The 16659-nt window shown below is 38.4% G+C and overlaps 1 protein-coding gene across 2 annotated transcripts in view; it reads right to left on the bottom strand.

Annotated features, from left to right (window-relative positions):
* The window catches only part of LOC126469795 (ELL-associated factor 1-like), a 66469-nt gene extending 53936 nt beyond the window's left edge, over positions 1-12533 (bottom strand). For both annotated transcript variants that reach the window (XM_050097048.1, XM_050097047.1), the window contains exon 1: positions 12137-12533. In XM_050097048.1, coding sequence (XP_049953005.1) covers positions 12137-12278 — 142 coding nt within the window. In that variant the 5' untranslated portion in view covers positions 12279-12533. The remainder of the gene's footprint in view (positions 1-12136) is intronic.
* Between the last annotated feature and the right edge of the window lie 4126 nt (positions 12534-16659).

The following is a 16659-nucleotide window of genomic DNA, read 5'->3' on the forward strand; positions in this document are numbered from 1 at the left end:
ACTGACATTTGAAGCTGACTAGAAACAATTCTACTGCTGCCAATGCACATTTCACGTAAGGGCCGTTAACATAAAATAAAATAAGTTAGGATTTGTAAGGAGGCATACAGACAGTTGTTTTTCCCTTGCTCTATTTGTGGGTGGGAAAGGAAGGGAAATGACTAGTAGTGGTAAAACGTACCCTCCACCACGCACCATACAGTGGCTTGCGGAATCTTCTGCATCAAGGAAATCTTCCGTTGCAACACACAGGCAGGAATAAACAAAACACAGTTCGTCACTCCACGAAAAGTTGGCTGGAAAATTACACGTGTCAAGGAATGAAGTTTCATGTACAAGACAATGCACAGCTGAAATTTTTTCATTCACGGTCTATCCCCCATGCAATACATTGGCAAACTGCTCAGGAACTGCACAGATGGAATGACAATCGGGTTATCCAACATGTATCTGCAAGCCAATGGGTATCACCCACAGTTATTCACAAGAAGCCTTCTTGTGGTATACCATACATCTGCTTGCTGATTTTAAAGCAACATTAAACCCATAAACTGTCATGGATTCTTTTCCTCTTTCACATCCAGAGGAATTGATGGACAGACTGGGACAGGGCAGATACTTTTCAAAGATTGATTTGCATGAGGCATATTTGCAGTTACCACTGGACGAGCATCCATGCAATAATTTGTTATGAACACTCACCTTGGAACTGCTTCAACTTCCGCAATTTTCAACAGTTCTTGGAACAGTTAACAGCAAAACTTCCAGCTTGTAAAAGCTATTTGGACAATATTATAGTCATATTATAGTCACAGGTTCTATAGCTGTTGAACATTTAGCAAATTTAGAGTGTTTGATTCAAGTTATTGCTGTGGCTGGCTTAAAGTGGATCAAAGAAAAGTGTTCCTTCTTTCAGGAAGAACTGAACTACTTAGGTTACATAATTCATGCACAGGGTGCTTATCCTGCTACATCGCATTTGGCTGCAATTATAGAACTGCCGGTGCTCAGAAACATTAAAGAGTTCCAATCAGTAATGGGAAAGCTCACATATTATATCTCATTGGTTGTTAACAACGTGCAAATTGCTGCATTGCTCAACTGGCTGCACCAGAAAAATGTTCCTTTTGTGAGGCCCAGAATGCATTTCAGCAATTTTTGATTCACTTCGCTCCAGCTAAGCCTGTCATGTTAGCTGTGGATGCAACTCCTTGAGAAATTGGAGATATGCTTTCCCATAAAATTGGTTCACCTGAAAGACCTGTTGCTTTTGCCTTGAAAATTCTTAACAAAGCATAGTGAAACTACAGTCAAGCATGAAAGAGAGGCACTTGGCGTTATCTTTGGTGTTACAAAATTCCACCAATATTTGTATGGACGGAAGTTCTATTTGCTGCCAGATCATTGCCCTTTGATGGCCTTGTTCAATCCTGCCAAGTTTGACCCACCTCGGACAGTGCAAAAACTGCAATGCTGTCCTCTGATATTGTCAAATTATTAGCATGAGTTGTTGTACGGGCTCACTGCCCAACATTTGAACACTGACTTGTTGTCTCGGTTAGCAGTCGTTACTGATACAGTGTTTGATTCATGTGGGGAATCATGTTTTCAAATTGATTCTCAGAATTTTTAATGTCTTCAAAATTTTCCTCGATTTTCAGCATGCTGCACCAACTGATTCTGACACAGCTCTTCAGGTTGTGTTGCAATACATGCACCATGGGTAGCCATGTAGTTTGAAAGAAATTCCTCATCCAGTGCCACCTTCACAATTTTTCGCATTATTATGTGCTATCTGCAGGATCAGGTGTCCTGTTGTTACATACAGAGAATCTACATCTACATCTACATTGATACTCCGCAAGCCACCCAACGGTGTGTGGCGGAGGGCACTTTACGTGCCACTGTCATTACCTCCCTTTCCTGTTCCAGTCGCGTATGGTTCGCGGGAAGAACGACTGTCTGAAAGCCTCCGTGCACGCTCTAATCTCTCTAATTTTACATTCGTGATCTCCTCGGGAAGTATAAGTAGGGGGAAGCAATATATTCGATACCTCATCCAGAAACGCACCCTCTCGAAACCTGGCGAGCAAGCTACACCGCGATGCAGAGCGCCTCTCTTGCAGAGTCTGCCACTTGAGTTTATTAAACATCTCCGTAACGCTATCACGGTTACCAAATAACCCAGTGACGAAACGCGCCGCTCTTCTTTGGATCTTCTCTATCTCCTCCGTCAACCCGACCTGGTACGGATCCCACACTGATGAGCAATACTCAAGTATAGGTCGAACGAGTGTTTTGTAAGCCACCTCCTTTGTTGATGGACTACATTTTCCAAGCACTCTCCCAATGAATCTCAACCTGGTACCCGCCTTACCAACAATTAATTTTATATGATCATTCCACTTCAAATCGTTCCGTACGCATACTCCCAGATATTTTACAGAAGTAACTGCTATCAGTGTTTGTTCCGCTATCATATAATCATACAATAAAGGATCCTTCTTTCTATGTATTCGCAATACATTACATTTGTCTATGTTAAGGGTCAATTGCCACTCCCTGCACCAAGTGCCTATCCGCTGCAGATCTTCCTGTATTTCGCTACAATTTTCTAATGCAGCAACTTCTCTGTATACTACAGCATCATCCGCGAAAAGCCGCATGGAACTTCCGACACTATCTACTAAGTCATTTATATATATTGTGAAAAGCAATGGTCCCATAACACTCCCCTGTGGCACGCCAGAGGTTACTTTAACGTCTGTAGACGTCTCTCCATTGATAACAACATGCTGTGTTCTGTTTGCTAAAAACTCTTCAATCCAGCCACACAGCTGGTCTGATATTCCGTAGGCTCTTACTTTGTTTATCAGGCGACAGTGCGGAACTGTATCGAACGCCTTCCGGAAGTCAAGAAAAATAGCATCTACCTGGGAGCCTGTATCTAATATTTTCTGGGTCTCATGAACAAATAAGGCGAGTTGGGTCTCACACGATCGCTGTTTCCGGAATCCATGTTGATTCCTACATAGTAGATTCTGGGTTTCCAGAAATGACATGATACGCGAGCAAAAAACATGTTCTAAAATTCTACAAGAGATCGACGTAAGAGATATAGGTCTATAGTTTTGCGCATCTGCTCGACGACCCTTCTTGAAGACTGGGACTATCTGTGCTCTTTTCCAATATGTGTCTTGTGATTTCTCACTCCCTACAGCAGGAAGTTTTGTCTTTATTGCACCAAGGTCATTGGGGCAAAGTTTGCATGAAGGAACTCATCGGGCGTCATTGTACTTAGCACGGAATAGATGCTCAGATTGAGCAAATGACATCTCACTGGAAAGTTTCTGTAGAATATCAGTCAGCTCCACTGCAATACTTTTTTGAATGGCCACACTCATCTGGCTCGTGGCAATACATTAACACTGATTTCGCAGATCCATACCGGAACAAATGTAGGTTTAGTGGTAGACACGTACAGCAAGTTTCCTTTTGTTGTTCTCCACCACTGCAAGTATAGTATCGGCTTTATCTTCTATTTTTTTTGTCTTGAAGGGCTTCCAGATGTCACTATCTCGAACAATGGACCACAGCCAATTTCCAACAGTTTTGTGCCGCCAATGGCATACACCATGTGACTATTGCACCTTTTCAGCTTCCTCAGTGTAACAGTGAAGCTGAATGGTTCATTCAAAAGTCACATGAAGAAATTCCATTCCTCCCAGCACAGAGTCATTAAGAAAGCCATTGGATGATCTTCTCATGTCGTCCAAGGTTCTACACAGCTTCAGCTGTACCAACAAAACCAGCTGTGGTGTGCTTCTGTGTCAGTGAGTCTACTCCAGAATGTTTGTCCAAAGGCCCAGCATGTCTCTGGGGTCCACACCAGCTGTCACTTCTCTCTCTTCGACAGTCACGGCCGGCACAATCCACTGTGCTGCCCATGGTGGTTGATGCCCTGCTGCCACCGACATTGCCACCCATTCAGCTACCTGAACAGATGTCTATGTATGTGACATCCCCACATGGTCATCACACCACCCAAAAATATACACTTAATGTTCACCCAATTACAATGTCTGCATTTCTGAATGCAGGCGGTGCACCCTGTGACTGGTTTTTCAGTTAGTGTTCCTGGTAACTTGCAAGGTAGATACTGAGGTTGCAGGCACGGAGCATCCACCCTACACAACAACGGTGAGGAGGGTTGGGGAAGAGGAATGTGGTGGTGTCTGAAGGACAAGGTGTCAAAGCAAGGTTGGCATCTCACAACGAAACCACGGACATATACAGTTGCAGCATGCCACACCAACGATTGAGAAATGCTGGCATACCCACATCTTCTAGAGCTTCACTACGCCACTGCAATCAACTGTCTAATTACTCCAAAGTTTATAATTTATGTCCATTGCTATGTGTACCTCATTCCAGTGGATGCCTGCAGGTTCCTACTAAAGGTGTCTGTTGTGACCTCATTAACTATTTCAGTTGTTTTCCTATTTAACACTTAATTTACAGTTAGGGCCATTCCATGCAATCTCACAGGGGATCGTAAGGTGACCATTTCAGAATTTAGTCATATTTGGTACATGGATACCTACATCTCTTGCCGGCCGGTGTGGCCGAGTGGTTCTAGCCGCTTCAGTCTGGAACCACGCGACCGTTACGGTCGCAGGTTCGAATCCTGCCTCGGGCATGGTTGTGTGTGCTGTCCTTAGGTTAGTTAGGTTTAAGTAGTTCTAAGTTCTAGGGGACTGATGACCTCAGATGTTAAGTCCCATAGTGCTCAGAGCCATTTGAACCTACATCTCTTAATAGTAAAACAGCCAAATAGCACTGTCCTAACTCTAACCATTTTTAATAAATTCAGGTTTGAAGACTCAAGGATGTGTACCCAGTCATTAGTCAGGCACCAGTTCCCTATTATCAGAGACCTACTATTCAATACTGAGTTCATCTACAGACCTCAGTTTTTTTATGCATCTAGTATGTACTCCACTAAGTTGATATAAGTATAAAAAGTAGGATACATCACTCAGATCTTTTATGAAAAGTGTTGAAAACCACACTTTTTCTATGCTGTTCCTTAAATTGGTGATTTTTTTAAAACATCATTAACTTTGCAGAGGGAAATAGTAGAGACCTCATCTTGTACACTATAACTCTTTAGTCCTAGCATTTAGCACAAATAATAACGAAAAGCACTTGGCTGGTTGGTTGGTTCATTTGGGAGAGGGGACCAAACATCAAGGTCATTGGTCCCATTGGATTAGGAAAGGATGGGAGACAAAGTGCGCCATGCCCTTTCGAAAGAACCATCCTGGGATTTGTCTGAAGTGATTTAAGGAAATCATGGGAAACCTAAATCAGGATGGCAAGAGGTGGGTTTGGACAGTCATCATCCTGAATGCGAGTCCAGTGTGCTAACCACTGTGCCATCTCACTCGGTAAAGCATTTGGCATTGCAGTTAGTCATTCTTACCTTCTCTTAAAGATGACTCCATCACAAAAAAATGTGAAATTTCACAAACTTCAAAGTCCTGTAGGGGTACGCAGCCAATTGAATCTTGGCTTGATTTTTGGCTGAAATGTTTATATAGCTAGTAGAATCCTAGGTGCAAAGAAGAATATCCTAACAAACTTTATTCACTCGCATAGAATAAAATGAATTTCCAGTTATGCACACCATTCACAACCAATGCTACAGGGAACTGGTAAATGAAAACCGTGTGTATTGTCTTGAAAAAAGGTTCCTAAAATATTTGTGGTTGGGCTATAGGTCACAACTGCAAACTGGTTAGAGCTGAAAACAGTTACTAATCATTTTTCTTAATTTATATGTTGAATTTCACTGTTAAATGTCTTTCAGCATATGATAAATTCTTATTCTGTTACTGTAAATTAAAAAGATTATCTCAGTGAAACATAAGAAAGAGTGCAAGCAATAATGAGAGACATTAATAACTTTTTAATTACATACTGGTATATATTGATGTAAAAATTCTACAAATAACAGTTTCATAATAAAATTCAGATATAAAGAAGGAAACTGTACTTTTAAAACACTTCTGCCTTGCACATAACTTTGTTTTCCTTGACATCTTGATCCAAAAACAAAATAAATTCACTGAAATGTGAGCGATACAATTTTTTCACAGTACTTATTGTCAGGTTTACACAACTGCACACTGTGACTTTGTGATGATGGGACATCCAGGACATCCACCTTAGATATAACATTGGAGAAGGGGACCCAAACAGCATCATTCATACTGAACCACGAAAGGAACTGTAATTCAGCAGGAGGCATGCAGTTAAACTCAAGACCTTTAAATTCATGTTATGCATGGGAAATGTATCCTATGTACCAGTTTTTACTGTATTTGAAAGCCACATATTGTTCAACTAGCAGCTGTTCCCACAAAGCATTTTCATGAACTTCCATTGCAACAGTGCTCCCATTTGCATCTGTTAGAAGTCTCTTCATTAGAAAAGTGTTAGTAGCAGTGACTAGAATGCATGGTGCAATCATGTTCCTGCAACTGTCTTTCGCTTTACAGTGCCTGTGCTCTAAGAAACCAAAATTCAACTCGCAGTGAACACATTCAAGTTTTACCACTTTCTCCATCTTCATGGCATTTACTGTTGGTGTCACAGAGTACATGGCTTGTGTAGCAAGAAAAGTTAAAGAGTGCAGAAGTGTAACTGCTGCTTCAGAAAGCCTTAGTGGCCTACATACTAATTCCACAAAAAAACTGAGGTCTGTAGGTCAACTCATTATTGAGTAGTAGGTCTCTGAAAGTACGAAAATTGGTGTCTGACTAATGACTAGGTACACAAACCTCAATTTTTCAAAAATGGTTAGCTTTAGGAGAGCGCTATTGGACAGTTTTACTATTAAGAAATGCAGGTATCTATGTACCAAATAAGAATAAATTCTTACATGGTCACCTTAGGCTCCACAAAATATCTGTGATTTTACATGGAATGATCTGTTATCAAGCTGTTTACTATAGCTGAATGACAATCATGGTCCAATAACCCATTTAACATTGGATGAACACTAACTTTGCTGACCATGCCTTCACATAAAAATATATTCATCTATTTAAGTACTTCTTTCTTGCACAATTCTGGTGGGAAAGTTTACAACTGAGGTTAGACCGTAAGTGTTAAGTAAAATTTCTACTTCATATTTTTTTCTCTCCCTCAATCAGAAAATTAATATTCAAATCACCATAAATTATTGTTTACTTCCTTTTGTTAGACAGGTGATATAATATTACCCCAAATTTTGCTATGAACTTATGCAGGTTTATCACTGAGGATCACTAACTTCTCCTTCTGAAATTAAGAAAATTATATATTATCTCAAAAATGAAAACTTAACTGGATTTGATTGTTTTTCCAATAGAGTACTAAAGATTTGTTCCCGCATAAAAATCTTGGTCTTATCTGAAACATTTACTGCATCACTTCTCCAGGCATTTTTCCAGGGAGACTGAAATATGCTGTTGTCAATCCCCTCGTTAAGAAAGGTGATAGCAGAGATGTCAATAACTGCCAACCTGTTTCACTGCTGACATCATTTTCCAAAATTTTTGAGAAGGTGGTTTATTCTAGAATAGTATCTCACCTAAATTACAATGATATCCTCAGAAAAACACAGCATGGATTTCAATAGAGTTGCTGTACTGAGAAATCTGTTTACTGCACTATTCTTAATTTCAGAATGAGAAGTTGGTGATACATTCATATGATTTAATTTTATGAGAGTTACTTTTTCAACATACTGCTATTATTTTTCTGTTGAACTCTTTGCCCCTATACTTTCTACTATATTTAGGGAATGATTATTAAATATATTGCTCCCTACAACTCATCATTTATAGCCCTTTCATTCAGCTCAATAACGATAATATCATGTTCTGTGGCCTGGTTGTCCTGTCTTTTGTTTCACTACACTCCATACATTCCTTAAGTATTTTGTCGGAATTACCAATTTCTGACATTATGTGCATGTTCCTTGATTGTTTATAACTTTTCTTTAGTAATTTTGAGAAGCAGTTTTTGATGTGTGTAACTACTGCAGGATCTCTGCTTGTTCTTGCCAATAGATAAGATTTCCCTCTTCCTTTCACAAGATGCTTTAACCCCTCTAGTGATCCAGGGTTTTTTACATGGCTGTTTAATGTCATATCCAATTAGCTTATGTGAAAAGCTGTTTTCAAATAATGGTATGAATTTATCATGGAATAAATTAAATTTTACGTTAGCATTTGGTTCATTGAGATTTCAACTCAGGTAATGTTTTGTAAAGTAAAAATATGTGTCCTGGATCCATTAATTACTCTAACTGATATGCACAGCATACCACAGCAATAAAGCTAATGATGAGGTTGTGAGTGATAATTCACAAGTTGCAAGTATTTTTAACAATCACTTTCTGAATGTAGCAGCAAAAATAGGGTTAAAGGGTTCGTTGAAAAAAAAATGTTAAAAATGTCATTCTCCAGGACTTTAGGCCTTTAGAAATAGCACCAAAATCCCCCACTGCAATTAAGGGAATTATAAATATACTGAAAAACAAGACCTCATGTGGTGTTGATGGGGTTTCTAATAGAATCTTGAAGTGTTGTTCTAATTTAATACGTAGAATTCTTAGTGATATAATTTTGAAGTGTTATTCTGATTTAATAAGTGGAGTCCTTAGTGATATATGTAATACTTTGCTGGCACAGGGAATTTTTCCAGACAGATTCGAATATGCAATTGTCAAACCTCTTCATAAGAAAGGAAACAAGAGTGACTGGAATAATCATAGACCAATCTCATTGCTGACTTCATTTTCTACAATATTCAAAAAAGTTGTGTATTCAAGCGCAGTCTCAAATTTAAGTGAAAATAATTTACTCAGCAGGTCACAGCTTGGATTCCGAAAGGGGGAAATACGGAAACGTCCGATCCCACCCGTCTGCTTTGACCCATGACGTCACAAATATGGCGGAAACTAAAACAAACACACACACTTTCCACAAGAAGCCTAATGACACTAACGGGACAAGCGCGGGAAATGGGGTGTTTTGGGTGGGGGGCAAACTAAATATAAACAAATTTAGACGCCTTGCGTAGCTACAACGTGTAAGTGAAGACAGCCATGCATGAATACCCACCCACCTCCCCAGGGGTCGTAACCCCTGCAACCCATAGAAGATAAAGATGCTTCAGTAGCTGATTAGTGTCTTTTGTCTTCTTAAAAAAAAAATCTCACGGGATAGAACGAACAGATCAGAAAGATAAATATAATAAACTAAAACAGAAATTCGAGGAAACAGATAATTAAAATAAGTAATAAGTGTTTTTAAATTTAAAGAAAATCTCACGAGATAGAACGAACAGATCAGAAAAGTAAATAAAATAAGATAAAACAGAACTGGAGACAGCCACACTCAAACCAAACTCCGCGCCGTCATGACGTCACACACGACAACACCCTTACGTCACGGGTCAAAGCCGACGCGTGGGATCGGACGCTTCTGTCGACCCCGAAAGGGTTACTCGACTGAGAATGCTATCTACACATTTACCCATCAAATAGTACAGCCCTAAATAACAAATTATCGCCAGTTGGTATTTTTTGTGATCTTTCCAAGGCATTTGACTGTGTGTATCATGTCAAATTCTTAGAAAAACTCAGGTTTTATCAAACTGAAGGCTATACACACAGCTGGTTTGAATCATACTTAACGAACAGAAAGAAAAAGGTTGTGCTGACTAACACAAATAATGTTGGGAGGGTGGTAAATTGTAGTGAATGGAGAGTTATCACAAAGGGAGTCCCACAGGGTTCAATTTTGGGTCCTCTGCTGTTCCTTATTCATGTGAATGATCTCTCACTTAACGTTCACCAAGCAGAACTAGGCCTACTACTTTTTTGCAGATGACACAAGTGTTATAATAAATTCCATTACAGAAAAAGCAGCTGAAGATATTGTTAAAAATGTCTTTCAAAGAATTATTAAGTGGTTCTCAGAAAATGGACTCTCCCTTAATTTTTGAAAAAACTCACTATATCCAGTTCTGTACACCGAACAGAGTCATACTGACAATTGATGAAGCATATGAACAGGGCTCAGTCAACAGGGCAGATTTCTCCACATTTTTGGGTGTCCACTCAATAATGTCTTATGGACTGGTTTTCTGGGGTAACTCACCACTTAGACATAAAGTATTGATTGCACAAAAGAGAGCAGTGAGAATAATTAGTGGTGTTCACCCAAGGACATCATGTAGGCACCTAGTCAAGGAGTTAGGTATTTTAACTGCACCATCAGAGTACATATATTCGCTAATGAAATTCATTACAAATAATCCACCTCAATTTGCGAAGAACAGTGATGTTCATACGTACAACACTAGAGGGAAAAATGACCTTTCTTATTCGTTATTGAAGCTGTCAGTAGCTCAAAAAGGAGTACATTATTCAGCAACAAAAATCTTTGATCATTTGATTGCACACGAAACACTGATCCAACCCAGTCTGGAATATTTTTCAAGTGTGTGGGACCCATACCACAGGGGACATTAATGGGATACAAAGAATGCTGGTACGTGTGGTCACAGGTTCATCTGACCCATGGGAGAGTGTTACAAATATGCTGAAAGAACTGAGTTGGCAGATGCTTGAAGATAGATGGAAACAACCACATGAAAACGTACTTAGAAATTTTATAGAACTAACTTTAAGTAAAGAATCTAGGAAAATACTAGAAACCCCTATGTGTCTCTTCCATTGGGATTTCGAAAGACAAGGCTGCACTAGTCCCAGTGCACACAGAGATCTTTGAGCAGTCATTCTTCTGGCACTCCATACGTGAATGGAAAGGGAAAAGATCTAGTAACTGGAATAATGGGACATGCCATTTGTCATGCACTTTACAGTGGTTTGCAGAGTATAAATGTAGATGAATTTAAAAGGACTGAAGGAAAGTGAATGCCCAACTAATGGTCTTTCAACAACTAGTCACAGACCTGAAGCTATTAAAAGCAAGTGTAACACTACGATGACCAAAATGACCTCAGTCAGCATAAACTATTGCTACTACTATGTTCACAATAAACAAAAGCAACATTGATGCTTGTGTTTGTTGTGGTGGTGGTAGCAACAGTAGTATTAGTAGCAACTGTTGTTGCTGTTACTGTAGCAGCATAGATTTAACATAACAAGTTAATAAAGTTTTATTTTAACTAAAATTACAACATAGCTATATCTGGAAAACTAGGTAGTAAGCTGTCGTATCAGTCAAACATATTATTTTGCCATAAAATGACACTGATCAATTCCTGCTGCAGAACAGAACATATGGTCCTCTACAGCCAAACTGTTGTATCACAGTTTCATTACTGTACTACGGAGATAAACCAAAATGCAAAAATTGAAGAGTATGCAACACAGGTCTATGTGGTAGCAATGCAGGCTGCTGACTGTACAAACACAATAATTTTGAATGTATTTTATAAATTTTGCTGCACAAATGCTGGTCATGGAGGCAATGGGATCATACAGTAACATACGAAATAAAATTACTAAAAGAATTACAGAAAACACACAAATGTGAAGACGATGAAGGAGGCAAATGGTTAAAAAAAAAATTAGAAATTGAAAAGACGCTCACAGTTTGATAAATTGAGCGCATCCTGATGCTGAAAACTGCTGCACTTCGGTATTCTGAAAAGCAAATCCAGCACCTTTAAGTATTTAATCTATTAACACTCGGGCATTAAAACGATATCGCGACAATGTTATACGTATTGGCTGTTAGTGGGTCACCTCCAACAACAATTAATATTTTTCAGTGCACCCTAATGTAAGTCCTTTTGTATTTCAATGTGGTGTTCGGAAATCATACATGGCTAGAGACAGGGCCAGTGGAGTACAGCACAGCACATCTGACAACAAATGATTCTTTTGGAGCTAGTGTTTAAGCAGCAAGTTGACGAAACAAAAATCAAACCAATAGCCTCTGCTTCATGTTTACAATTGATCGCTTAATGTAAACAAGGGCAAAATCGACTTCATTCTTCGAGAATAAAGTAACCAAGTATAAAATAACGTGAAAGATGTTATACTCACATCGTAATGTATGAAATGATGCCGAATTTTTACTTGTAAAACTCTGACCCAGTTTTAGCTCCATCACCCCAGAGCCCACACCCAACTGATCTGCCATCGTTCTGCTGGCGCTGCCGACATGTTTTGGGACAGACTTTCGCATAAGAGTTACTAGGTTGCCGAAAGGCAAATTTATATCTCAATTATATATTTGGTTGCAGATTCACAACCTCTTCATATTTCCTGGGTAACGCTCAAGCATTCTACTTTCCTTGTAATCTGCATACACGCCCACATTCTGGTGAAAATGTTTACATGTACACAAAACGGTCAACGTTCGTCAATAAATCTGCACACAACAATCAATACCGAGACCAGACACTTGCTTCTCCAACCACAACAGCTGTCAGCAGTCACAGTAAAGATATCGATGGTAGTCGAATATATCGATGGTACATATTGTTGCGGGGTTTTCAAAATTTTAACTATCGATGTTTGATCCGGTCGATGTGCAAACTATGTGACGCACTGGAGTCGACTATCTACAGGTCTACTGTTGTTCTGGCATCTAGTATAGATCGATTCACGCTGCACATCAACCTGATTACCGTACAACTTAAGATAGATGATCATATGGACTAATCCGTCAGCGGACCCGAATGGAACGCAAGGTAAAGATCTAGTTGGGAACATGCTCCCGTTTAAAGAATAACTCAGGCAGTTACTTTGAGATGGATCTTATTGTGGTACAGATGAATTTCTTGGCCAAAATGCATAATATCTCCTTAGTGTATTTAAATCTATTTTTATAACCTACATGGCAGAATATCATTCTGTGTTTATTTACCGCGTAACTTAAATCCAAATTATTAACATCCCACGTGACGATATAACCAAGCCACAAAAGGATTTTAAACATCTCCAGCCATATAATGGTGTAAATATATTGCAAATAACGTCAAACGAAAGTTATGACGAATATACTACTCCTACAAAGTTCACTCACGGAAAACCAGCGAAAATGTGTTCCAAGTGCCGTTAAAAGCCATTTTAATGGCTGTTTACAACTTGTACAGAAACCAGACAGTTGTTATAAGAGCCAAGGGGCATGAAAGGGAAGCAGTGGTTGAGAAGGGAGTAAGACATGATTGTAACCTATCCCCGATGTTATTCAATTTGTATGCTGAGCAAGCAGTAAAGGAAGCCAAAGAAAAATTTGTAGTAGGAATTAAAGTTCAGGGAGAAGAAATAAAAACTTTGAGGTTTGTGAATGACATTTTAATTCTGTCAGAGACAGCAAAGATCTTGTAAGAGCAATTTAACGGAGTGGACAGAGTCTTGAAAGGAGGATATGAGACGGACATCGACAAAAGCAAAAAAAGGCTAATGCAATGTAGCCATATTAAATCAGGTAATGCTGAGGTAATGAGATTAGGGAACAAGAGAGTTAAAGCAGTAGACGAGCTTCATTATTTGGGCAATAAAATATCTAATGATGGCTGAAGGAGAGAGGATATACAATGTAGGCAGGCAATGGCAAGAAAAGGGTTTCTGAATAAAAGGAATTTGTTAACATTGAGTACAGATGGATTTGTCAGGAAGTCCTTTCGCAAAGTATTTGCATGGAGTGTAGATGTGTATGGAAGTGAAACATGGACGATGAACAGTTTAGACAAGAAGAGGATAGAAGCTTTCAAAATATGGTGTTACAGAAGAATGTTGAAGATTAAAAGGGTAGATGATGTAACTAATGAAGAGATGTTGAATAGAATTGGGGAGACAAGAAATTTGTGGCACAACTTGACCAAAAGAAGAGATCGGTTGATAGGTCATGGTTTGAGACATCAACAGCTCACCAATTTAGTACTGGAGGGAAGTGTGGGGGTAAAAATCGTAGAGGAAGACCAAGAGATGAATACAGTAAACAGATACATAACAGTGTAAGATGCAGTAGAACAAAATAATCGTCATCATTGCAGTACTACATAGATACGACCTTCCAATTGACTTGTGTGTAATTTAACAAATTATTAAGACCAACAAACAGTTTGAGGAGATCGGCAATCAAAACACTCCGTTTTTACTTGTTGACCATCTTCAAATAGTCAGTTTCATAAGGCATGGATTACACCTAAATGGAAAGAGCAAGAGATTTCTCAGCCATCACAAACCGCAGCAGCAGCAGAATCACTACCACCTACTTTAGCTGAACCATCACTAGTGGCAGCGAAACCGGCATCAACTGAAGTTAAACCATTGGCATCAAAAGCAGCAGCAACAACAAAAGAAGAAACATGATCAACTCAGGCAACAACTGAAATGCAACTACAATATGTGACAGCAGCAGAGCCACTGTCACCAGTGATAGCAGTATTATCATCCCCAGAATCAGAATCATTATTATCAGAAACACAGTCAACAAAGGAAAAGTCCACAGCAACATCAGAAGAAACAATGTCAACAACGCGAAAATCCAACATCAACAACAGTAGAAGCCATAGGAAACACTCATCCCTTCTCAAGAGAAGAATTTCACCACCATGCCATCTGAAAGATTTTGTAGTACAAACTGGTAAGAAAAAACACTGAGATAATAAATCTACAAGAAATTGTGCTTACACAAATAAAAAGTGGCAGAAGTTTCTAATGCTTTGGAATATAAATGGTTTGATAACATATATCAACAAAATTGAAGAACCGCGAATTATGCTCAAGAAGAGCAAATATATTAAAGTTATCTGCTTAAATGAACACTCATTAACTAGTGACTCTATAAAAATTTTAAATAAACACTTAAATTTAGCAAGCAGCTTTTGCAGAAATGAGCGATCCCATGGAGACTTGTGCATACTTCTCGATACCTGCTTAAGATATGAAATAAAGAGAGATTTTAATTAATTAAATGAGGAGTGCTCTTTTGAAAGCTGTTGTGTTGAAAGAAAAGAGATCAACACAATAGTCATATGATTTAACAGAATTCGAGGAAGTACAATAGCTAAAACTCCGGTCTCTTCTCAATAAACTTAAGAAGGAAGGAAAGACAAATATCACCATAGCAGCTGATTTTAATGTAAATGTGATAAGTCATGACAACAGCTGAAACAAGTTTATTGATCTAATTCAGAACTAGGGTTTCAAACTAAATTTTTGAGACTTCACTAGAGAAAATGCTTATTCTGCTACTTGTATAGACAATATCTTAACAAATTACATTTTCGACAGTCAGAACAAGTTCTGTGTAAACTTAGGAATTTCTGACCATTCTGCCTTGTTTATTCAGCTGGCAAGAATAAATAAAGTGGGAAAGGTTTTATGGAAAGAAACTTTTGTAAAAATAACTTGAACCTGTTCTGTGAGAAGACAGGTGGCCTATAAATAATAGTGTGTTAAGTACTGAGAACTTTGATAAATTTCTAAGAAGGTTCCTAGAGGTACTCAGTGAGTCAATTTCACCTAGGATCTGGCACCAAGAACCCAAAAATAAATTAAACTGGATTACTCAAGGTTTAAAAATATCTATTGCGAGAAAATGAGAACTACATAAAGAGCTGAAACACAATAAAAACCCTGAGTTTCTTATCAATGCAGGACGTTACAAAGTTGTGTATAAAAGTGTTGTTAAAACTGCCAAAATAGTTTCAAATGATAAGTTCAGTTTAGGCCATAAAAATAGGTTTAAGACAGTTTGGTCTGTCATTAAACCCAAGTTAGGTACAACAGTTAACTACCAGAAAATTGAAAAAATTAAACAAAAGATAAACACTATTTGAACCATGTTCAAATATCTCAGTGGTTTAATAAATTTATCATCCATGTAGCAAAATCTAATGTAGACGTGATTACTTATCAAAACAGTGGACATTTCTTTGTCCTGAACCAGAACAGTAACCCCTTGTGGCATTAGAAAAGTCTCAACTGAAGTTATAAAAAACAAAAGTGCTTTCGAGTGGATCAAACATCAACTAAAGTAATTAAATTTGTGGGTGATAAAATAGTACACCCTCCAGTCATTTGAGCTAGCCAACCTCTCTGATCTTCTTAAGTATGCATACGTAAACTCACTACACAAGAAAGGATTAAGGGAAGATATGGGAAATTACCATCATATCTCTGTTCTCCCAATGTCATCCAAAGCATTTGAAACAATAGCTGCAGTCCAGATAACAAATTTTATCATGAAACATAATGGTATTCTCAAAGACCAATAGCAGCTCCACATTGGGAAAAGCACCATGAGTACAATTAAAGAATTAATTGAAATAATCATTTCATCACTGGATAAAACAATAAAGTGGCAGGTATCTTATTTACCCTTACAAAGTCATTCGATTCAGTGAATCACTCCATGCTGCTTCATATACTAGATAGGTACAACATCAGACAAATCTCTCTGCAGTGGCTCAGGTCTTATCTGACAAACAGTAAGAAAAGGGTAATTATAACATCTAATACCATAAATTATGCATCTCATTGGGATACAATTTCACAAGGAGTCCCTCAAGGCTCAATCTTAGAACCAATCTTGTTTGTCTTTTATACAAATG

The sequence above is a fragment of the Schistocerca serialis genome, chromosome 3 (genome assembly GCF_023864345.2).
Source record: "Schistocerca serialis cubense isolate TAMUIC-IGC-003099 chromosome 3, iqSchSeri2.2, whole genome shotgun sequence".
Taxonomy (NCBI): Eukaryota; Metazoa; Arthropoda; class Insecta; order Orthoptera; family Acrididae; genus Schistocerca; species Schistocerca serialis.